Raw genomic sequence first — 25,239 nt, 5'->3', positions numbered from 1 at the left:
GAATGGAGTGGCTGAAGGGAGACTTGGTTAAGACATTTTCATTTACACTAGTAGCTCATTTAAAACTCCAATTAAGTCATTAACTCTTAGAAGGCTTTGAAGAAACACTGCCAGACACTTTGATGTAAAGTTTGATATGATATGATGTCATTTATAGCGCACCAGTACACAAGTGTTTCTAGGCGCGACAAGAAGGGAAGACATAAGGAGGAAAAAACAAAGATCTTACTAGGCCTTGTGTCATTCAGATCACGCAAGTGCACGGGGGGCGCGGAGAGAAGTGCCAGGGAGGGAGGCGACAAATGTAATTGAACGCGTAGGTGCTGTCAGGGAGGTGGCTCATAAGTGCAGGGAGTCAGGGGACTGTAGGGTTGCAGATACAGTCCCTAAGTGATTGGGAGGCCCGGAGGCAGTGCAAAGTAATCTGGTTGTGCAGGAGCCTGGACCCATAAATTCAGTGTGTGGCCAGGTAACTGTAGTTTGTGCAGTTTGCGCAGCAGGCAGGGGCATCAGCAAGGGAGAGAAAGCAGAAGCAAAAAGGAAGGTCTTGAGTTGCTTCCGGAACCTTAGGTGGTCCTGCTCAAGTTTGAGAGAGGCAGGTAGAGTGTTCCAGAGGGAGGCCCTAGCCGAGGACAGAGATTTACCCCCCACTCTCTGCCTGGAGAAGCATCTGACCCTTGGAGAGTTGGCGGTGGATGAGATGAGGCCTCGAGAAGGAAGATGCTTAGGGAGAGAACGTTGGATGTACTGGGGTCCCTGGCTCCAGAAAGCCTTGTGGACGATGAAGAGGGTCTTGAACTTGATCCTTGCAGCCACAGGGAGCCAGTGGAGAGATTTCAGGACTGGAGAGATACAATCCCTGAGCTGGAGTCCAAGGACACATCTCACAGTCCTGTTCTGAATTAGTTGTAAAGGGGCGAAGAGTAGAAACGGGCAGATTTAGAAAGAGGCTGTTGCAGTAGTGCAGCCTAGAGAGAACCAGGTCTCTCGAGACAGTTAGCTTCTGGGGCAAAGTGAGAAAAGGAAGAATAACAGCTGGTAGTGTGAGTTCTTAGAGGCGTCAGAGATGTGAGGCAAGAAAGAGAGGGTGGAGTCAAAGATGACACAAAGGTTCTTAGCCTCACAGAAAGGTGCGGGTAGAGGGCCCACAGTGGGTGGCCAGAGTGAGAGAAGGAAGGCGGGAGCAGATGTTCCAATGAAGAGGATCTCAGTCTTCCTGGTATTAAGGCAGAGATCGTTGGAGGCACACCATTCCTGAATTGCAGACAGTCAGTTAGGTATGAGAGAAGGAGCAAAAGAGGCTGAGGGGAGCCTTAAGGAGAGCTGAGTGCCATTTGCATAACACTGAAAGTTAGAACAGAAGGTAGAGATGCAGTGTGCCAAAGGTGCCAGGTAGTGATTAAAGACCCCTGGGTAATGCCACATGTAGAGAGAGAGATAGGAGAGAGGAAAGATCCAAGTTGGACCTTGGAGGGTTGATCAGAGAGAAAGGAGGTCAACCAGGCTAGATCCTGACCAGTGACACCCAGATTGTCACTGATATGATTGAGCAGGATGGCGTGGTTGACCGGATCAAAAACAGAGGTTAGATCAAGGAGAGTGAGGACAGAAGGATGGTTAGAGTCAAGATTAGAGAGCAAGTCTTCATGGGTGGTCAGGAGAGCAATTCCCGTGCTTCTGGATGCTCTGAAGACAGATTGGTTGTCATGGAGACAACCAACAGATTCAGTACGTAGATTAAGCTGGGAGATGGCCAGTTTTCCCAGGAGTTTGCCCAGGAAAGGAGCAATGGCGATCAGGCGGTGGTTTGCCGGAGAGGAAAGATCGGCAGAAGGCTTCATAAGGAGGGGGTGCAGAAGAGAGTGCTTAAAGGGGAGGGGAAGGTTCCAGTGGCAAAAGAGTGTTTGCAGAATTCAGCCAAGGCTGGAGCAAGGGTGTCTGTTGTCCTTAATGGTTCTGGAGGATCAGGGGAGCACCTGCTTTGCAGATCCTTTCATAGATCGGACTTGTCTAGAAACATCGTCGGTAGTGAACAGGAAGAAGGAGGAGAAAGGAAGAGGAGATACGGCCGGAGAGGGGCCTGTAGAGGGAGAGGAACAGGGGAAGAGGCAGAGGAGAGATTGGACAGGATGGCCTGCATTTTAGCGTTGAAATGAGATGCCAGAGCCGTGAAAAAGCCCTGGCAGGGAACAGGAGAGGTGGAGACTGCAGCAGAATTGGCCAGCTCCTTCCAGATTTTGAAAGGTTCAGCCACGTTTTTGGAGGCCGCAGAGACACGGCTTGGATGTAGGCTTTCTTCTTAGAAAGGACAGAGAGCCTGTATTGCCTTTGGAGCAGGCGGCAGGCCAGTTTGTCAGAAGGTGAGTCTGATGCCCTCCACTGCCTCTCAGCCACCTTACACATGCGCTTAATGGGTAGCAAGGTCGGAATCGTACCAAATGTTGCACTTGGATGCAGGCTTCAAATGGATCCTCATGACAGGGGCAAGGACATCCAGAGTATTAGAGATTATGAGATGAAGATTGGAAAGGGCTGTGTCAGATTGTGAGTCAACTGCAGGTGTAGGAGGAGGAGAGAAAGTAGCAGAGAAAGCCTCCACTGACACAAGCTTCATGGGCCAGATGACCGAGAAGGTGGGTGGCAGTGCTGAGGATGGCTTAACCTGAGAGGCAGAGAGTGACAGGTGAGAGGAGAGAAGAAAGTGGTCAGTCCAAGAGAGAGAAATGTTGAGAGGGTTGGAGAGGGGGAGGTTTGATGAGATCCGAACATCCAGGGTGTGTCCTGCAGAGTGAGTCGGGCCAGAGGGAAGAATAGAGGGAGAGAGTCACAGAGGTTGAGAGAGAGCCCAAAGGAGGGGCTAGAGCATCCAAGTGGAGGTTGGGGTCAGTTGAGAGGTAGAGGCAAGGCAGCAGGAGCAGAGGTCAACCTACTCGGAGAGGAAGAGGGTGACCTGGCCAGGCAGCCTGTAGATGGTGGCCAGAGTGAGGGAGAGGTCAGGAGAGATAGAGAGCCTGCAGACCCGCCATTCAAATGAGGAGTAGGCCAGCTTAGGAATGACAGAAGCAGGGATCCACACAAGGAAGATCAGGGCTACTCCACCTCTAGGATGGTTGGATCTGGGTTAGGAAAGGAACTTGTAGCCATCAGGGAGGAGAGTGACAGAGCTGCCGGTGAACCAAGTCTCGCTGAGACAGGGTGCATCCAAATTAAGCTCTTCGAGGCTACCGCAGATGTCCAAGGAGTGTTTGACAATGGAGTGAGAGTTAAGAGTAGCGACATGGAGCAGATTGCCACTTTTTCAAGACTTCTGTGCAGCGTTACATGCAGGAGAATATGCCCTGCAGAGGTTTTAGAGGTGCCTGAGAAAGGGCAGAGGAAGAAGGAGGATATGGCAGTGTAGTCTGAGAGGAAGAAGGTGGCAGACCAGCCAGAGAAGCAGAGGAGGGTGCCTGAGAGGTGGCGCAGGAGGAAGGTGGCAGAGTAGCCAGAGAGGAGTAGGTATGAGTAGCAGGAGAAGGAAGTTGATAACACGTGGGAAGCATCTCTCGAAAAGGAGGAGATTGGCCTGAGGGCCCTGGACCAAGACGGTGCCATTCAATTAGATATTAATGATGGTCTTGGAGGAATGAATGTTTGATGGTAAGGCATGATTAAAGCGAGATCGAAGACTTTCCATGTAGAGGTATTTTTGGCGGGCAGGAACTGGTTGGGAGTGGTGTGACAAATCAACTTCTGGGGCAGCAGTGGTCCAGGGATGAATATCGTTTTCTAAACCATCAATCAGCCCCACACTCTAGTACACCAGAAGGGATGCAAACAGATTGGAAACACAAGCAAATTATAAACCTCCTTTTCCAATGTTGGTAACGTGGACAGAACTGCAGGCATATCTCTGCATGGTCGTGGATCATTGGTTAGTTGCAACACAGCGAAAATACAATTATTACCCAATGATAAAAGGGCCTGTCCAGTCAAGGTTGTATACAAATATCTGCTTTAATATTATGATATAATGACGGGTCTAGCACACAACAAAATGCAACCCACCCTTCAGGAATGCAGAGGACAGACGGTTTCAAGAAGGAAAAGGAATACACTCTAGATACTGCCAGGAGGGTAGTCTGTAAAGTAATTAATCACAATATTTCAAGGATACTTGGTTTCAGCAGAAAGGGAGCAATGGGTCGTAAAATGTCACTAGGGGCCTGAGACAGAACCACAATGTACCTTGTGCTTGTATAAGTTATTAGTGCTGGACAGGGTCGAGTCGATTTCAGGACGCTTTGCAGCTCCTGCGATGGGAGACAGCTGTGGTTATCTGGCAAAAGGCAACAGGCAGTTCGGCAAGTGAGGCGGGACGAACAGCTGCAGGCTGGCCTACATGGCAGCTTGGGGTCAGGAAACATTGTCTCAGTGCTGAATGGTGAGTCTGAAGTACTGGTCGAGGTATTTCAGTGTCATGAATAGACACCTCATATGGTGGTCCCTATGGTCAAAGTGGAGGCTCCTATAGACTCTGTAAATGCGCTCCACTCCAAGATGGCACTCTCATCCTCCTTACTTCATGAGAACTCTGCGAATCCAACATGGTGTTCTGCTGGCAACACTGCTCTGAGCATCTCAATGCTGTGGTTTTGCTTAGCTCGGCGCTGCTCCTTTTCCACCTCTGCAAATTTCTTCTTGTATTCTTGCTGCTTCCTCCTTCCTAGCAATCCCTGCCCCATCCTTTGGCTCCGTTCCTCCTTGAATCCTGGACTATCCTCTTGCTGGCTCCTTTCGGTGTTTGCATGCTTCCTGGATTATTTCCTCCTGTACTTGTGCTGTATCCTGCTTGCATTGTTCAACCCATGGGCTCTCCTCTTCTCATTTTTGATCAACTCTGGAGAGTGTTCATTTTAACTGCCTAGGAATTATTCGTGTTCTGCCTAATTACCTGGGAATCATTGGAACTAATTCTACTATTGCTGGATATCCTAAACATCAAACCTATACTAATTCCACATCAGGTTTTTTACCCATCTGTGTTTTTCCAAAATGGTGGTTGGCTCTGGTTTCCAAGTCTGGTGGTTCATTCTTCAGGCAGGTTGGCATCCAGAGGCGGTCACCCATTTCTATATGACTCCCAGACCTCCCAAAGATAGCACCAGAACAAGACTGTTGAGGCTAACACTTAAAGCAAGACACAGGTGAGACTAAAATCTAATTCTTCTGAAAGTTCTACATACCTGTCTGATCCTGAACCTGACACTCAGACAATGTTAGTGACTGCTGCATGACAACAGTCAGCAGTGCAGTCAGTTGCAGCTCAAGGGGCTTGACTGGCTCAAAAATGTCCTTTAAGGCAGATACAGGTTGATGCTTGTCGATGCACTCCTAACTTCTTCACTGGGCTTGTGTCGTCCTTTAAGATGGACTGCCCAAAGCTGAGGAGAGTGTTGCAGGCAACGGCATTGTCCTTGGTTTGGTTCAGAGATTCTCTGGCACGTCCCACCTAGGAAGCTTGCTGCAGAGCCTAGCAGAGCACATTGTGTGCTGACTGGGTATGGGTTCTGGAACTGCTGGAGGGTCCTCTCGATTCAGTCTCTCCCTATGTTCCCTGGGAGATGTTTAGGTGAGGGATCTTGCTTCCCTCTTTGGAAATCCTGGCCTTCCTTCACTTGTGAAAGCTGTAAGGCAGACTGTGCCTTTAGCCAGGGTCCAAATGAGTTTTTCTTGTTACTCCTTGCAAATGTCTTTAGATGATCTACCAAAAGAGGGGTTCACGCCTCTTTTAAAACCTACCACCAACAATCTCCTGTATGCATGAGGTCAAAAACAGAGTTCTTTGCAACCGAAAGGGGTGCAAACATGTAATACTAAGTCCCACCCATATTCCTGTCTGTTGTGGATCAAAGGGTCTCTATGATTAATAAAGCTCTCTGTGGTTCCTGATTAAAGTGGCAGGTCTCCCTGGAAGCTGCGGCGAGCCCAGACTTTCTGGCTCCTGAAAACCACATACTCGTACCTTTATGAATGGGTCCCCCTGCGGGGTTGACTACTGTAAACACGCACTCCCAGACATGACAGTTCACTGTCAGTCGATACTGAGATCAAAATAAGAAGGCCTTTTCCCAACTGGTCCATTCATGAACCTAATGATGGTTTAAGTAATTTAATGAATGAAGCTGCAAGCAGTTGTGGGCTTGGTCAGAGCAAATAATGTTGTATGCAATGAATAATGAATAAACAAAATTTGATTTTTTTATCATGATTTGGACAAATTAATCATCCACTAAATAAGAGTATTCAATAACCCATGCAAAACACTAGGGAAGAATATAAAGAAATAATGAGAAAATATACATATATAGTTTTTATTCTCTTGTAAACAACATAAAACAGGATAGTGTGGATATAAAGAAAAGCAATAATTTCACACATTGAACATGAAAATAAATTGCACTTTTACTGTTGATATCTAGATGATCCCCTACCATACAGAAAACATGGAAGGAAGAAACAGCCCCTATTCTAGTCCTAATCTGAAGAATAAGGAAGTTATGAGGGGATCCAGGAATGGAAGACCAGAATTCAAATTATTAGAGGCCCATAGACACATCCCAGGTCTAGGTCCTAGTCAGTATAACTGTGCACCACAAATGTCCAGAAGGTGCCTGATACTGAGAAGCAGGAGCTGGCTTCAGGTTGACACAGTGCATATGAAAGGTTGTTGGGGTTTCCTATCTCTTTTGTTAACCTCTGCAGCCAGGCCCCATGTGGGCCTGTTTGAAGTACATTCTATTCATATGTTAATCGCTGCCACCAGATGAAGGGCTGAACAAAAGAGCAGGGAAGATCCATGGAGCCTTTGTTAGTTAGTCAAGCTGTCCAACATAGGGGAAAGATTGGCCCTCCCCCTTCTGAGATGCCTTGATGTACTTCTGGCTGTCACATTCAAACTAAATGTGACAGGGGACTGCGCCTGTAGGCTGTGCCGACACAGAGCACACAGGCCTATGCGTACGTCATGCGGTGAGCATAGGAAAGTGTGTGCGGATTAGCTCCACACATTGTCTGGAGGGTGATCTACCATTGTTCAGTTTCATTTCAAATTTCAAAAAAAGCCCAGGCAAGCACACACCCACCGTGTGGATAGTTGAATTCCTCACACTAATACTGTTTTCAATAAAGTTGTGTAAAGAAAAGGTAAAAAAACCTACCAGTAGATTTACTATCCATTCTCCCTCCGCCTGACAAGCTTGCACATTCTGCATTCCTCGAGTAGGATTCAGAAGGCACTGCAGTGATACAATGCAATGTTCTTCAGTGGCATGACTAAAGATGCTTTGACAAAGCTGAGGGGCACATGGAATGTATTCACTGTTCATGGCGGGCAGATCCATCTTCTGCAGAAATATTTTTTTTAACTTAAGGGTTACATTTTTAAATCTCAATGTCTACATAGACTTTCATCCTCTTCCTCTCGTGGTTGCCAAAATCGGTTTTACTGTCATGTGTAATTTCATTTTGTAGCCCCTATATTAGTGCGTGGTTTTAGGATCTGGTCTGAATACCGTCCATATTCATAGTAAGCAAAACCTTCTCAGGTTAGTTCGTGTGGTGCCCCCAGGTGCAGGAGGAGGGGGGATAGAGGCTGAAGCCGGCTCAAAGCGCACAGTACTTTTTAATAGGCACTGATTATGCCGGCAGTAATGCATGAAATTAAAATCCTCAGAAAGCTCTGAACCATCCCCCATAATCCGAGCGGGGCTGGTGCAGTTTGCCGTTCATCCCGGACCATATAGGAGAGAGCGACCAGGGGTTGCGTGCAAGATTCCGATTGCAGCCAAACTGTCTCCCAGTGGGTCTCCCTCAAGACAACTTCTGCAGCATCCCCTCAGGGTGGCACAAACAGAGAATTCACAGGGCCACCGATTGGCCATGCTCTACTATGTTCCCATGGCAGTTCGCGGCTAGCGTTACTGTTTGCCCGCCTCTATCAGAATGTCTGGGCCTGCACAAGTCTCTTTTTCTGGATCCTCCAGGGCTGGGAGCTAGTGTTTTGTTGGAATTTTGAATTGTGGGTCTGCCACTGATTCCGGCAATCTATTTCCAATCGGGATGAGGGTGCTTGCCGGTGTAGTAGTCTAGTGGCTCTTATATGTTTCTTGAGGCTGGAGCCTGTTTTTTTCCAATGTCCCTCTTTGGGAGCAGATTACAAAGCCCATTAGAAGCAGGCAGAATCCCCACCCCTGGAAGCCGCGGTTGCCTGGGTGATATGAAAAGATCTGGTGACCCGGCAAGGGTGGAGATTCATCCAGAGCTCGCAAGGGCTTCCCTTCCAGGGTCCAGCACCAATGGGTTCTACCTTGGCCCCCTCTCTAATGATTTTGTGTTTATTAGCCAACGTTTCCTGGTGAACCCAGAGCTCGGAGCAAGGGCTAGAAGGTATGCTGAATGTTGCGATCAGCAGTGCACCCGGCAATGTAGGGGCCAGCAGGTCCTATGGGGGGGTCTAAACCAGCCTTGCACCCATCTGCATTACAGTCGGTGCCGTGATGTAGCGTTGGGGTCGGCATAGCAGCAAGGAGGGCACCGTGATGTGCTACTAGAGACAGTCAATGGAAGGTACATGTGGGCGTGCTTGAGGTTGGTTAATAGAAAGACTTCTTGAGGGCTTAACGTGCTTAGATGCCTGACAACCTTTCAGACTGCGCCTGTCCTAGGATGCTCGGCTCCCCTGCATGTTCCTTGCGTGCTTAGATACCTGACAACCTTTCAGACTGCGCCTGTCCTAGCATGCTCTGCTCCCCTGCATGTTCTTTCAATGCTTAGAACCCTGACAACCTTTCAGACTGTGCCTGTCCTAGGACGCTCTGCTACCCTGGATGTTGCTTCTGTGCTTAGATGCCTGACTACCTTTCAGACTGCGCCTGTCCTAGGATGCTCTGCCCCCCTGCAAGTTCCTTCTGTGCTTAGAGCCCTGACAACCTTTCAGACTGCACCTGTCCTAGAATGCTCGGCTCCCGTGGATGTTCCTTCTGTGCTTAGATGCCTGACAACCTTTCAGGCTGTGCCTGTCCTAGGATGCTCTGCTACCCTGCATGTTCCTTCAGTGCTTAGAACCCTGACAATCTTTCAAACGGTGCCTGTCCTAGGATGCTGTGCTCCCCTGCATGTTCCTTCAGTGCTTAGAACCCTGACAATCTTTCAGACTGTGCCTGTCCTAGGACGCTCTGCTACCCTGGATGTTGCTTCTGTGCTTAGATGCCTGACTACCTTTCAGACTGCGCCTGTCCTAGGATGCTCTGCTCCCCTGCATGTTCCTTCAGTGCTTAGAACCCTGACAATCTTTCAAACTGTGCCTGTCCTAGGATGCTGTGCTCCCCTGCATGTTCCTTGCGTGCTTAGATGCCTGACAACCTTTCAGACTGCTCCCGCCCTAGGATGCTCTGCTCCCCTGCATGTTCCTTGCGTGCTTAGATGCCTGACAACCTTGCAGACTGCTCCCGTCCTAGGATACTCTGCTCCCCCGCATGTTCCTTCTGTGCTTAGAGCCCTGACAACCTTTCAGACTGAGCCTGTCCTAGGATGCTCTGCCCCCCTGCAAGTTCCTTCTGTGCTTAGAGCCCTGACAACCTTTCAGACTGCACCTGTCCTAGAATGCTCGGCTCCCGTGGATGTTCCTTCTGTGCTTAGATGCCTGACAACCTTTCAGGCTGTGCCTGTCCTAGGATGCTCTGCTCCCCTGTATGTTCATTGCATGCTTAGATGCCTGACAACCTTTCAGACAGGACCTGTCCTAGGATGCTCTGCTCCCCTGCATGTTCCTTCTGTGCTTAGGGCCTGACAACCTTTCAGACTGCGCCTGTCCTAGGATGCTCTGCTCCCCTGCATGTTCCTTCTGTGCTTAGATGCCTGACAACCTTTCAGGCTGTGTCTGTCCTAGGATGCGTGGCCCCCCTGGATGTTCCTTGTGTTGTTCATTACGGTACATGTTTATTTTGTTAAACGTTTTTCTAAATAGCGAACAGGGCGCCTACATGTGATGGATAAATATACAACATTTTTATTGAGATAAAACATTAAAAACAACATGCAGTTCTTGGGGGGCAGTCTACAAAACCAACGGGAGGAATCCGGACCATATAGGAGAGAGCGACCGGGGGCTGTGTGCAAGATTCCTAAAGCAACTGATACCTCCAGTCTCCATAATCTTTCACGATGCTTCACTCTTGATAAAACACCCATAAGCTTCAGGCAGCTAATCCTCCCCCAACCCCCATCTGGGGTTCAAGACAACATGTCTGCCTAATACCTTAGGGGGGAACCAAGAACATGCTAGCGAAGGTTAGTCTTTATAGGTTACCAGTGTCATCTGGGTCATCAATTTAGTTTGAAGAGAGTCTTGTTGTCCACTGAGTGGGGGCTTTTTAACTCCCAGAAATTGAATACATGTGTTGAATGGATTGAAGCTAATGGTCAGAGGAAGGCATGCGCCAAGACCTGCCATTACTGAAAAGGCGACCCAAGGATCATCCCCAAGGGACCACTCTCCTGGAACAGAAGCCATCGGAAAAGTGATCAGACGCCTTAGTGGTAGGTCCTCAGGTGCACTCAAAAGAACCATTCATGTCTGTCCGTAATAGCATAGCTATGCCCACACATGGCCCCCACTACCCCCCAGCGCAGTCACCATGGAGCGTCACTGACATCGATCCCCCAGGTGCAAAGCTGTTGTTAACGGCCCCAGACACCTTGCAGGTGCTAACGCCGCAACATGAAACTTTGCATTGATACTGAACAAAATGGTGTACACAAAAGAGGAAGACTAATCTGGGGGTCCCTAGTGGGTCCATTCTGATCATTCCCTTCCGATAGGTCTACTTACCGAACAGAATTCCATGTACCTTTTATTGAATATTATTAAAATTAAAACAATTCTCAAAAAAGAAGTGGTGGCAAGTGGAATCGGCCAAAAAGACATGAATTCAAAAGTCTGAATAGGAGATTTGGCCGAATTTCAGCCGTTTGAAAATACCGAACAGCTGAAAAGTTTGACCAAATCCCCCATTCGGTGGCAGGGGCTGCGGGGGTGTCCCCTGCACCCTTACTCACTATATTGTGCGTAGGGGTTGCGTGGGTGTCCCCCGCAGCTGGTCCCGAAAAAAGAAAAGAACAAAAAGAAAGGACAGTGCAGCGCCGGGTCCCCATCACAGAAGTGAAAGGGAACTGGCGTCGCAGGGACACAGTGATTCGGTGACAAGGTAAGTAGGAGAGTGGGGGTGAGGGTGGGGGTGGGGCCAAGTCGGAAATGTTCAGGGGAGAAAAGACTGAAGGTCATTTTGGAACAATAAATCTTCCGTCTTTTCTCCCTCAAACATTTCCATCTCGGGCTTTCCACCCACGACTGGCTTTCACCCCGATCCGTGGCAAGTGCTACCCTGGGATGCTAAAGCCTCGTCACCATCTACTTTGGGCTTTTACTGTCAAGGAAAAGAAATCTTTCAATGAAAAAAAGAATCATATGATCTTCTTTCAGTAAAGTGATTCAAGTACCTTTAAGAAACACTTAAGGGGTAATTATTGATCAACTTCAAATTGCATGCAGGCGGCTGTCAACGTTTGCACTTTGTGCTGTTGAGTCCAATGCATGCAATTTTCGACACTCGGGAAGCACCGTGTAATTGTGAAGAGTAAATCAAGGTGACATTCACTCTTCACTTTTGCCCTCTGCTTTGTTAGAAATAAAAGGCTGCCTGCAAATGGCACTCTGCGGCCGGCATTGTATGATGGATTCCTTTGGAACCCAGCAGCTACTCACCAGGTGGAGATGCAAGGCGTGTTTGACGTCTGAATCCTTTAGTCATACGCTTCCAAGATGGAGGAGGAAAGCAAAGCAAAGATGCAAGCTCTGCTTTACTGCCCTTTCTAGGCCGTGGAAAGGCACACACATGCGGGACAGCGCAAAATCAAAGCGTAAAGTCATTAACCCTCCCTTGCTTTTAACCGTTCCTTTCGGGCTTTATTGAGTCCTACTGGCTCCCTCAGAATTCTAAATATGCCTTTTGTGCATTTCAGGAACTTGCAGAGGCGGCCGTATGGCTGCCAGTGTCTTCTCGTGATATGAAACATTCTCAGGGCTGTTGAACATAACGATTGAGAGCCTGATTCATGGCAGTGTTTTATAATGGTGCAATCCCATAGGAAAACATTCCATGAATCAGGCCCTGAATGTCATTGAGTTGCATTAAAGCTTCTCGGAGATGGGGTGGACGGTGATGCACAAACTGAACTGCTAGGCAGGCTGCTGCGGTGTCAGGTGCTACCTAGCGGAACTCATCACCTCCTGTATAGCGCCTGGACGACTGAAATCTACAAGGCCATGCTTTATGCAGGAACCAGAGTAGAAGAATCGCTTTAATGGGTTACCAAGTGGCAACATATGTGTAAGAGTGGCTGACCCACAATGAAGGCCTTCTCACAGGTGCAAAAAGACAACACTTCCGGGGCAGGGGGGCCATTAGCTGGCACTTCCGGTACAGAACAAGTACACAGGCAGTTCAGGAACAGGCCGGCTCACACAGACAGGCGGCACCCCAGGAGGCACCCCTAACAAGTGTCAAGAAGCAGCACGTCCTCAAACCACATGATCATGAGTAGAGGAGCAGAACCTGCTGCTACAATCAAGAGTTTAGCGGCCTCACAAATCATCAGGGATCAACGACACATAGGCAAGGAAATAAGAATGTAAGAAAAGTCTAATTCAAGGTAATTACATTGGTAGGCCCAATGGAAACTAAAGGTTGCCCCACTGCAACTTCCCAGATCCCTAGAACTTCCTTAAGCTACTAACAGGGATAATTCAGTGGACTGGTTTCTCCGGGGCCAAAGCAAAGTTTGTGTCCCGCAATCAGGATATGATATGATAGTTTATTTATATAGCGCCTATACACAATGTGTTTCAAAGTGCTTCATGGCAAGGGAAGAGCACAAGGGAAAATACAATGACATTCTTACAGGCCATGAACAGTAAGGATATGAATTTAACTATTGTACTCGGCATGACAACATTTCAGATAGTACAAGAGCTAAGACATAGATAAGGAAGGGAGGGGGAGAGTGGGAAAGAAATGGAAACAGACAGGCGACTACCGTACTAGGCCTGACGACATTTCTGGTAGAGCCGGGGGAAAAACAAAAGGTGAGGGAGAGGCGTGCAGAAAGGGAAGGGAGGAACAAAACAAGCGACTATCGTACTAGGCCTGACGACATTTCAGATAGTGCTGGAGGGGGTAGGGAGTACAGCTAAGGGGAGGGGGGAAGAGGCAGACGAGGTTGCTATCACACTATGGCTTTCCCTTAAGGTTAGTCCATCTCTGATGCAACACAACAGGCTGACTCCTCCTTAGGGATCCAGCTGCAAAGCCTCTGGTTTTAATATTCTCAATCCAGTGTCCCTTTCCAGGACTTATTATCAACTCTGTCACTCATAGCCTGGACGCTTGGGTGTCCCCACACTTTTTTAGTCTCTTGGTCCATTGATTTGGGTCCTCTGATTCTCATCCTGGACACCTTGGAGAGCCCCCCGCCTTGGTCTAGTGGTGCTGGTATGTCTGCGTTTTAGGCTGGGGTAGCTGTAGCAGGTTGGGTGGGGCAAAGCCAAGCTGAGCCCCAGAGCGTATCCCATGAGGCTGGCCACCTGCGCTGGTTTGAGGTTTGGCTCTGGTTGTGTCCCCCTATCATCTTCTCTTAGGGTTCTGACTCTGGACCCCAAACTCTGTTCTTCTTTGTCTCCTCAAATGTGTTCAACGGTTTCCTGCCTAAGGTGAATTCTCCTCTCCTATTCTCTCAACTGCATCCTTCCACCGGCTCCTCCAGTCCCTTAATGCTCGGCCACATGTTCCATCTTCCACATGTTCTGAACCTCCTCTGATCGGCATGTAGCCTGCCTGACCCCCTTCTCCTCCTTGGTACCTCTTCCAGCCTTTCTCATGCCCTGCGGGTCGCTCTAACCTCCCATTTGTCTTCATTTCCCACCTCCTTTTACCCTCCTTTCAAACCTGTTGCTCCTTCAGTTGTTACTCTCTCGGTCCTCACTCTGCACTTCCTTACTCTTCGCCACCTCCTTACTCTGTCTCCTCCTTCTCCACACCTCCTTTTTCTCCACCTTCTGCCCTCTTTTATTTAGCTTCTTTCCTTTTGTTTCAACTCTTCGGATTTTGCCACCAACGTGCTCCAAAGCCACTCCTCCACTGGCCCCAAATAACCACACCCTAACTGCTGGCAGCTTATGTAGGGGACTAGCCCCACCAAGTGGTGGAAATGGAGAAAATGTGGAGGGGGATCCCATAGGCCGGTGTGGGGGCAGAGTTTGGATGAGGGGAGGTGAGCATTTTGCCCTTAGGAACATGCATATGGAATGGATAGGATTAGATCAGAATAATTTCAAGTCCAACTAACGGAACCAGCTCAGGAGGATGGTAAAGTAATGTTTTATTAACAATTATCTAAAACAGAGAGGTTACAACGAACATCAACAGATGTACGCTCAGTCTCTCAATGATCTCTACACAAAATATGGTGTTTATATAAAAAATACATCAGAGTGATGTCATAATATGTAGCAATAGTGAAAAACCTATCAAGGGCGGGATTAGTTAAGGGAGACGTCTAAGTGTACTTTTTTATAGGAGATAGGATTGTTATTGGTTGTTGGTTATCAGGTGGACAACTTATGCCTACCTCTAAAAACATGTAATTTCAGAAACATTAGATACACAGTTTCTCATTGGTCTACAAATATGCCGGTATACAATTGGTTGGCACACTCGTGCCATGTCTGGGACATTCAGTTCATTTAGCGGCCCAGGTGCAAGGAGATAGGACATGAAACTACCCCACCAGCCAATTAGCCCAGGATCTCTCATCGCCCATACCATCTGCCATGAAATTGTCTTTGTACTTGGCCTTGTAGAGTATTCTCATCTTTGGGAATGCACGGGAGTGAGAGCACTCGCTATCGTGTCTGGGACTCCGAGTTAGAACTCTATTTCCATCCTTGTCTCACATGAGAGGAGACCATGATCTGGTCCATTTTGCAGGTTTTTAAATGCACTAAATGAATTAAAGCTTGCCATCCATGGTGTTCTTTCTTGCACATTAACAAGAGAAGATGCATCCTCTGCACACTCACTCCTTTCCAGAATAGATAGCTTACCTTGGTTGCTTCAGTCTTGCTTCCAGGCCAGAAAGCCTCACCATGCAGCTCCATGAGCCTATCATTCATGCTGCAACACAGTTTTCCATTCGCACTTCATGGCTTACTAAATTCATGATACCAATGTCCAGGTTCTGTACAATGGTGGCTTCGTCTGCATTCTATTCACTACTTATAGCTAGCTTCTATGATTACTTAACCTACCTTGCATTTCAGCGTCTGTACATTGAACTTCTGTTTTCTTCAACATGTTGGTTTTTACGTAGTTTTCTTCTTGTCTATATTGATAGTTCATTTGACCTCTTGCATCATCATTGTTCTCTAGGACTCATACCATGTCATACTTCTTTGTCTTGAGACATTGTGCACACTTCTTATGATGTCATCAATTCACTCATTTAGCATATTTTCATACTCCTTCAGGTTTTTCCTTCTGTAGGTTATCATCGCATCGAGGGTACATTCAGTAGGGTTGTCTCAATGGGTATCTTCTGTCAAATACTTGCTGTGGTATTGGTATTATGGCTGGTGTTAGGCACGGCACAATCTCATGTCTCTAATACAGGGGAGGTAGGAGGGCAGGATCTCCTGCAGATGTACACAGTTGCTCCTTTACATTCCCCTCTCTGGTCGAGTCCTCGACCACCTCCTCAATTCTCTGAATGTCCTTGTATTTTCTCTTGAAAAAATGTCTTTTCGGTGTCCATATCTTCATCACCCCCCTCAGGGTGCCCGCTGTTTTGATGTGTTCATGCACACTCCAGGTCATGTAATTACATTGTCCATTTGGGGTACAGTAGGCCCATCATCCCACGTGTTTCTTATAGTCCTTTGGATACCAGAACTTCGTTCCCTCAGGTGCTACAATGCTGGCCTTTATGTAATCTCTGATCGTGTCCTCAGTCAGCATCTTTGCTTCTGGTTCATCCGTGGCATCAATCATGTCTTCATTCCTACTGCTTTCTTGGCAGTTTTCTTACATTGTGCGATTATTATCCTTATCATACAGTATCCAAATATGATCATTATCAATATTGCACCGAGGAACTTGAACAAGTTTGCCATCCAATAAGGAATCCATGAGAACAGGATGAGCGAACCAACTGTCTTCTTCAATAGCTGATGTCTCATCCACCATTTTTATGTGTAAATCTGTCAACATCGATATGGCCTCTGTCAACATCCCGTTCTCTCCATCATGAGATGGTATGAATGATGGCCCGATCTTGGCGCAAACTCCTCCTTCCATGGTTGTGATCATGTCGATGACATATCTGTTCTGGAGGGTCATCAGACGCATGGCCCCCCATTCTTCTTTTATCGCATTAAATCCCTTTATGGTGGCATTGATTGTTTGCAGCAGCTCCCATCTGGAGATTTGTAACCATCTGGCATTTACAGCAGTCTGAACCCTAGGCATGAACATAGATATTAACAACACTGCAGTTTTTGTGCTCATCAGGAATATCATGAAAAGCTGTTAATTAAGGTACACCAATCACTGGGGTCCATTTGGCTTTAAAAGAGGGTCGAAACCCTCTTTTGAGCAGATCATCTGAAGACTTTGAAAGAAGTAACAAGAAGAACTAATTTGGACCCTGGCTGAAGGTACAGTTTGCCTTAAAGCCTCCACCAGTGAAGGAAGGCCAGGATTTCCAAAGAGGGAAGCAAGATCCCTACCCTAAACATCTCCCAGGGAACAGAGGGAGATATTGAATCCAGATGACCCACCAGCAGCTCCAGAACTGGTGCCCAGCCAGCACACAGCATGCTCTACCAAGCTCTGCAAACATGCTACCTTGGTGGGAAGTGCCAGAGAGTCGCTGAATCAAACCAAGGAAAGGGCCGTTGCCGGCAACACTCTCCTCAGCTTTTGGCTGTTCACCTTAAAGGATGACATGAGCCCAGTGAAGAAGCTACGAGGAGTGCATCAACAAGAATCAACCAGCGTCTGCATTAAAGCACATTTTCGAGCCAGTCAAGCTCCTCGAACTGCAGCTGACTTCACCAATGACTGTTGTCATGCCGCAGTCGCTAACATCATCAGAGATGCCTCGACCATTGCTTCAGACCCACCAACCAGCACTGAGATGATTCCTGACCCTGTTTCGCCGTGTAGGCCAGCCTGCATCTGTCTGTCCAGCCTTGTTCGCTGAACTGCCTGCCACTTGATACCTGCAGCTGTCTCCTGTCTTGAACTCTGTTGCAGGATCTGCAAAGCACCCTGATACCGACTCTACACTGTCGAGCACCAAGAACTTGTACAAGAACAATGTACATTGTGGGTCTGTCTCCCAGGTCCTTCTACGAGGGCCCCTATTGACATTTTACAGCCCATTGCTCCGTTTGTGTTGAACCAAAGAATCCTTGAACTATTGTGATTAACTACTTTACCGACTACCCTCCTGTCAGTATCCAGAGTGAATCCCTTTTCTTTCTTGAAACTGTCTGTCCTTTGCATTCCTTTACAGGGTGGGTTGTATTTTGTAGTGTGCTACAACTGTCTGTTGTGATCATAATAAAGTAGATATTTCTATACAACCTTGACTGGACAGTCTGTTTTATCATTGGGTAATAATTGTATTTTTCCTGTGTTGCAACTAACCATTCATCCACGACCTTGCGATATATAAGCCTGCCGTTCTGTCCACGTTACCAAAATTGGACAAAGAGGTTTATAATTTTCTTGTGTTTCCAATCTGTTCATATCCCTTCTGGTGTACTAGAGGCATGGGGCTGATTGATGGTTTAGAAAACGATATTCACCCCATGACCACTGGTGCCCCGGAAGTTGATTTGTCACAGGTGCACTGATGCCCATTTGGCTTGTTGGAGCTGCTTGAACCGTTCCCCTTTCTTGAATTCCTGCATGTAGAGGCCTCTCAAAGTGCTGTGCAGCAGCGATAAGGCAGCATGCTAGTGTCATATAAAAAACCAACACAGAGCCAAGCAGTGGCTCTTTTCACTTGCCGTATTGAGGGTTTCCATGTGGAGGCCTCCAACATTATTTTGCTTCCCAATCCACTTCCTTAATAGGCAAAATCCTCATGCTTTTAAAGTGAATGAAAAGCAATTTAAACCAACCAGCAATGGGACTTGTTTGGTAAAAGGTCACTACAACGAAATGATGTGACATCTATTTATTCAACCTTATAACACCACTCCATTGCAATGGTTTGGCAAAGAATGATGTACATTCTCAGACTAAAGCCATTTATACTCCTATGATCTGCTGTATCAAAATAAGGCGTGGAACTGTTTACATCAATTTCAATAAGAAAAATAATGCAGGTGCTGCAAACTCACTGCCAGCAATTGTGACGATTCACTCAATGTTGTCACTTCTCCCTGAGGGGTAACCCCTTCACATGAGGCCAGGGAGGTCAGTCCGCTACCCGTTAGCCCCCTGGGGGTGTTATGATGGAGGATCTCATGGGGAGGGACCCCCCCACCCAGGGAGAAGGACAACCATCTCAGGCGTAGCTCTTATAGGACCATCACACTCACACACACACTAGCCTTTTCCTCCTCTGTTAATCTCTTCGAGAGACTAGGTCTATGTGTTGTTGTAATGCAGACTACCTCATAGTCCTGGAAAGTACAGAGATTAAAAAGAACATCAAGAACATAGCTAACTCAAGTACTGGCTTGAGGTGGGACATAGGAGCAATGAAGAACCAAGCTAAGAAGGAACTGCAGTGGTATAGTTTTCCGTGGAGGCGTGCCCCCGCTTACGAGATAAAGACCAAAGAAGGACTGCCGAAAGGGAGACGCAGCCAACCAGGACAAGAGACCGTGAAGCCCGGGAAGCATAAACGAGACACAGAGAAGGCCAAGAAAGAGCCTTCACCTGACGGAGCCAGACAGTACGGGAGGCTGGCAGACGGTGATGCTAATCCAAGAAGCAGCGGCCATACCATCACTCCAAGGGCTAGGGAAGAGATCCGCATGGCAAAGGAACTGAGATGTGGAGAAGCCTGTGCAACACTCCAAGCAGGACAAGTGCCCAAGGGAGAACCAGTCACATATCCTGGGTGCAGACAAGGTTAGCGGGACAAGCACAGGAACTGGTAGGGGCAGAAATGTGCGGGAGGCACATTACCGAGATTACGAGCAGGACTATCTTTCTCATGTCAGTACTTGGCAAGTGTGGAAGCCAAAGCGGACATAAAGAGAAAGGGAGAGGAACCAGTTTCAAGGACCCAACCCAAGAGAGGGATACGAGTCATCTTCCTCGTGGCATTACATGGCAGGGAAGTGAACCAAGTTGGCCAAACCAAAGAAGAAGAGAAACGAGCATTGAGGACCCAAAGCAAGATCGCAATACGAGTGATCTTCCTCATGGCAGTACTTGGTAGGGAAGTGGACCAAGTCGGCCAAACCGAAGAACAGAGAAACCAGGGTCGTGGACCTTCGCAACACTCAGATTTGGGTGTTGTAATTATGGAACCTAATGAGGAGAAGACCAGGGCAAGGCAGTCATTCCCCCTGGTTGAAGGAGACTGTGTCATGAAAACCAAAAGAAGGGAGTCATTCTCCTGGTAACGTGGAAAGGGAGAATGGTCGCACTAGCCTGGAGAAGGGAGTCATTCTCCTGGCCCACCCAGGAGACATTGGGTGGAACTTTGGCAATAACCCAGGAGAAGGGAGGCATTCTGCTGGGATCAGCACAGTGCTTCGTTATTTGTTAGTTTGTAGTGTAAGGGTCAGACGTAGGGTTTTCTTGACACAGGTCGTGGACATTTTAACTTTAACAGACATCCTGACAGACACCTTAGATCTTTAGTTGAGGCGGGAATAGGGAGGAAAGATAGGGTTTCCCTTGCTTTTCTTTTACTAATAAAAGTCTATGGCTCCACATATGCCACCTACGTGTCAGCGTCCTTCTTCTGCACCCTTACACAATCTATCACAACTATAGGAAACTGTGAAACATTGCAAGGAACTTGGGTGAGTCTTAATCCGCTTAGTTTTTGATGCCTGATCCTTCCTGGTTGGCCGTGCATGGAAATGTTGGATTGGCCATCCATGTCCCATTGTGTTGGATATTTTCAAGCTTTCCTAGATGGTCGTGCCTTATCCTGCGTGGGTGATGGTGCTTCTTGTGCCCTGGTTCGATCAACACTGGTTCTCTCTGGTTTGCCATTCTTGGTGCTTAAGGTGCCAGGCTAGAACTTGCATCAGTAGCCATACCATACCCTCAGAGAGAGGCCACACCCAGTCATTCATGAATGGTTCTGCTTTAACCTGGCACACATGATCCTCCAAAGTTGGGTAGGCCAGACCCATCCTTGCGTGGACTTTCTGGGGCTGATTCAATAAAGCAACCGGGCCTTTGCATTCAACTTCCATGTGTGGCTAATCCGAATTTAGATTTCTTGACAGGCAAACAAATATTTGTTTATTTTACTCTGCCACCTATTTGCATGTTATCACCGTCAGTGTTGCCGTTTGCCCTGAACATGTGCTAGTTTGACTTTTGGTCGGTTTCCTTGCAGGGTAACCCATTGTACCTCCAGTCTGCCCGAAACGTGACGGTGAATATTCTCAACGACGAGATGAAAGTTCTGACCGGGTTAGTAACAGGTAGGAATGTAGTGTAAGTCTCGCTGGTTGCAGAGCTGCAGGTCACGTGCAGAGCAGTGCTGCTGTTTGTTTTGAAGGTTAATGCCGTGTTAATGCCTAACAGCCACAATTCTTTTCCATTGATGTTTAATCTTCAAAACTCATTGCTATAAGTGACCCCGGTATGCTAATAGTGTTCTCCCTCGCCGGGTTACCCAGTCATGCTGCGATTGCCAGCAGTGCTAGCGCATTCTGGGATTTCTCACGGTTGTGGGCAACCAGGCCCTGCTGGAGTTTCCCAGGGAACTAGGGTTAACCTGTAACGCTGGACTTGTCTTCAGTCATGATCTGTTCCACGATCGTTCTGAGACGCCTTCGAAGGGCAACCCCACCACGCTGGCATTGCCCGCCGTCCCAGGACTATTGATTGCCAGTTGAGTCTGTGGGCTACTCAGCCATGCCTGATGGCCAGCTTTGCCAGGTTTCCTCTTGGGCTGAGGGAATGCCAGATCAGCGGTTGCTGGCGCGCGGGGGCGCCTGAATCACAGCCCTTGGCGCTTGAAGCCATTGGCCTGATGTGCTCCCCTCTTGCCCAATAGGTGAGCGCTAATATTCCCTGTGTGACGAGAGTGGGGGTATAACCCCCACCTACGGATGAGTCTCGGGACACCCCTGTTGCATATTTCATTGATCTCAGCCCACCTTCTGTCCCCCCCACCCCTCTCTCCCTGCAGGCCCCCAGGGCGTGGAAGCCTATGGGAAGCGGTTCGAGGTGTTGTCAAACTCGGGGAAAATGCTCTTTTCTGCAACCGAAGAGGAGGTGGTCGTCGGCGCGGAGAGACTGCGGGTTTTAGGTAATATTTCTCACGCCGTTATCACTTGTTTTATGAAATGACAGTCTGTTATGAGATGTGCCTCTTGATGCCCTGTCAATCAGAAATAAATGTGGAGTCATAACCGCATTGTTCTTAGAGCAAACTAGATGGGTGCATTACGTTCATGGGCTGTTGCAGCGATGCTCTCTGCTGAAGTCCGCCACCATAGAACAGGTGTGTGTGTGGGAATAATCAAACTGTCCCTGACTTCCGAAATCACTGGTTCATAGCCTGTGTGGCTTCCTCTGCCAGTGTCTACACACCCATCGTCATGTCTTCAGACAGCACCTCCTGCACTATCAGCCTGCCTTACAGCACTTAGAACCTTCTACATCAAGCGTCATGCGCTGTGAACCCCCTACACTCTGCACTTCCTGCACCCAGCACCTCAGCACCCAGTGCTTCTTGCACACAGGCAGCACCTCCTGCACCCAGCACCATCTACCCTACACACAGCATCACAGCATGCCGAGCCACAAATCCCTATACCTCCTGCACCCAGCACCATCTACCCTACACACAGCATCACAGCATGCCGAGCCACAAATCCCTATACCTCCTGCACCCAGCACCATCTACCCTACACACAGCATGCCGAGCCACAAATCCCTATACCTCCTGCACCCAGCACCATCTACCCTACACACAGCATCACAGCAGGCCGAGCCACAAATCCCTATACTGTGGACACCCAGAGCCATCTACCCTACACACAGCATCACAGCATGCCGAGCCACAAATCCCTGTACTGTGTACACCCAGCGCCATCTACCCTACACACAGCATCACAGCATGCCGAGCCACAAATCCCTATACCTCCTGCACCCAGCACCATCTACCCTACACACAGCATCACAGCATGCCGAGCCACAAATCCCTATACTGTGAACACCCAGCACCATCTACCCTACACACAGCATCACAGCATGCCGAGCCACAAATCCCTGTACTGTGGACACCCAGCACCATCTACCCTACACACAGCATCAGAGCATGCCGAGCCACAAATCCCTATACCTCCTGCACCCAGCACCATCTACCCTACACACAGCATCACAGCATGCCGAGCCACAAATCCCTGTACTGTGGACACCCAGCGCCATCTACCCTACACACAGCATCACAGCATGCAGAGCCACAAATCCCTATACCTCCTGCACCCAGCACCATCTACCCTACACACAGCATCACAGCATGCCGAGCCACAAATCCCTATACTGTGAACACCCAGCGCCATCTACCCTACACACAGCATCACAGCATGCCGAGCCACAAATCCCTATACCTCCTGCACCCAGCACCATCTACCCTACACACCGCATCACAGCATGCCGAGCCACAAATCCCTATACCTCCTGCACCCAGCACCATCTACCCTACACACCGCATCACAGCATGCCGAGCCACAAATCCCTATACTGTGGACACCCAGCGCGTTCTGTATCCAGTACCTCCTGCACCCAGGACGCCATACACAACACACATCATCACATCCTGCAGAGCCAGTGCTCCTTAAACCCTGAACATCCGGCAGCCTCTGCACCCAGTGGTTCCTGCACCAGTGGCGTCTCCAGGTATCAAATTTAGGGGGAGGTGGGGACTGAGGGTGCCACAGACAAAAGTAGGAGGGCCTCCCAGGGGTCACGTCCTAAAAATTAAATTGGGGGGACTCATCAACAAACGCAATTGGATGTGGCACAGCCAGAAATTAGCATATCAAGGTGAAATATGCACATTTCATTACATTGGCTTTGAATAACCACTCAAATTCCCCAGGACGAATGGCATTTGCGTTTCATAAATTCAACGCACACAAAACCAAGAGGGGATATTTTCGTCTAATAGTGTTTTTGAAAACGTTAAAAGTGGTGCATGTTTTAAACTCCAAGAACCAATACAAATGTTTTCCCGGAAACTTGCAGTACAGAAAAGGGATATTTCACCTTTAGTTGCTTGTTATTTTTCATCAGGTTATATGGTGCAGTGCTGAAGTATCTGGCCACCAAACCTGATGAAATAAATTCAAAGAGGACATTCAGTGTTTCTCATTTTAGCTGGGGGGGGCTGAGTCCACCCTCTGAAAAAAGTGGGTGGACTCCGTCCACCCGCGTGTACCCTCAACTTGAGCCCTGGGGCTCTGTAAAAGGGCAATGTGTATTCTTTTCCCAAATTGACGTGGGCAAAGTAGTCCAAAGTTGCCCCGGGGAGGTAAACATCGTGCATTTTTAGAGCAAGCAATTCTGTTGTAGGTATGTATACATCTTGATGTTACCAATACTGGCTCATCCTGTATCGATATTGAAAATATATATCGGTATATCGCCAAAGCTCAATATATCGCTCAGCACACACAGAGCACCAGTTAAGTTCACTCCTGGTTTTGGACCTTCATGGGCAATTTGTTCAGATGTTGCCTTTGGTCGTTGGCTGGTAATGGACACCTGCCATTTTATGATACAGTGTCCACATTGTGTCCCAATCGCATCTTCTGCTGGGGGCCTTTCACAAATGTGCCATTAATACCCACGGTTCCCGATGCCTTTTTGTGCATCTCGCATCTGGCTGCAGGTGCTTTTCTGGAAGGTCTTTGACTGCTGACCATCCCCCCTGTGCCACTGTTCTGTGTGTACCTTTATGGCACGTTCTTCACTGCATTTGCCTTGCCCGTTGCCAGCGGGAGCATTGCGGCCCTGTGTATTGCGGCCCTGTGTGTGTGCGCCATGCGGGCGGACCACAGGCAGCACTGCAGGGAGAGTATCCCAGGTAGGGGGCAGGGAAGTATCCAGCATTGCAAACGTGGGGGTGAGCCACAAAAAAGTCCTGCAATTTTTCCCCCCAAATGCAGGGTGCGCAATTCCATATGGTCTCATTCGTGCCCCCAAACGACCCACCCCGACCTCATTCTACTTTTTTGGTAACATTAGTGGCAGATGGCATTTTAACACAACAACAAAATTAAACTCTAGAATGATTACAGATGCAGGAAACTCATCTATTAGAGCTCTGTGCAGGCGCTCGGTTGCAAAATACATGCAAACCTAAAAATATGCGTACGGATTGCACCAACAGAAGTGACTTCACAGAAATGGGTATCACATGCAGCATCATCGGTCTTTGATACTTGGAGGCCCCATGGAAGTGACTTTACAATAAGTTGCCATAAGTAAGCCAAGTGGCAAATAACGTTGTGGTGCAGAATACCTAAATTGCACTATTATTATATATGGAGCAACTCTATAATCAAAAGGCTTTTTAAAAAAATAAAAATTACATCATGATATATTAACATAAACTATGAAGTGAATCACTTACAGAGCTGCAAATAAGACACAGTGCACTTCATTGATTTGCCCAGGACCACACATTTTAGTTAAATGGTGGAACCGGGATGTGGACAATTTAAGCAACTGAGCACATCTTCCCAGGTTTAGTTGCTATATATATTTATTATGGTTTTGCTTTGCATTTCATGTGCTTAAATAATACTTTATAGTAATGACTTGGAATCAAACCACATTACATAATAACCTATCCTTTCATAATAAAGTAACTATACACTATAGCCATTGTCATAGAAATATGTTGAGCAATAAGAGTATG

The 25,239-nt window shown here is 47.9% G+C and overlaps 1 protein-coding gene across 11 annotated transcripts in view; it reads left to right on the top strand.

Annotated features, from left to right (window-relative positions):
- The window catches only part of SGCD (sarcoglycan delta), a 1,261,231-nt gene that overhangs the window by 1,039,141 nt on the left and 196,851 nt on the right, over positions 1-25,239 (top strand). For all 11 annotated transcript variants that reach the window (XM_069653944.1, XM_069653946.1, XM_069653945.1 and 8 more), the window contains 2 exons: positions 20,698-20,785; positions 21,499-21,618. In XM_069653944.1, coding sequence (XP_069510045.1) covers positions 20,698-20,785; positions 21,499-21,618 — 208 coding nt within the window. The remainder of the gene's footprint in view (positions 1-20,697; positions 20,786-21,498; positions 21,619-25,239) is intronic.

This window comes from Ambystoma mexicanum, chromosome 3q (genome assembly GCF_040938575.1).
Source record: "Ambystoma mexicanum isolate Mex_15411 chromosome 3q, UKY_AmexF1_1, whole genome shotgun sequence".
Taxonomy (NCBI): domain Eukaryota; kingdom Metazoa; phylum Chordata; class Amphibia; order Caudata; family Ambystomatidae; genus Ambystoma; species Ambystoma mexicanum.
The sequence above is the reverse complement of the archived record's forward strand: the minus strand, read 5'-3'. Positions and strand labels throughout refer to the sequence as shown.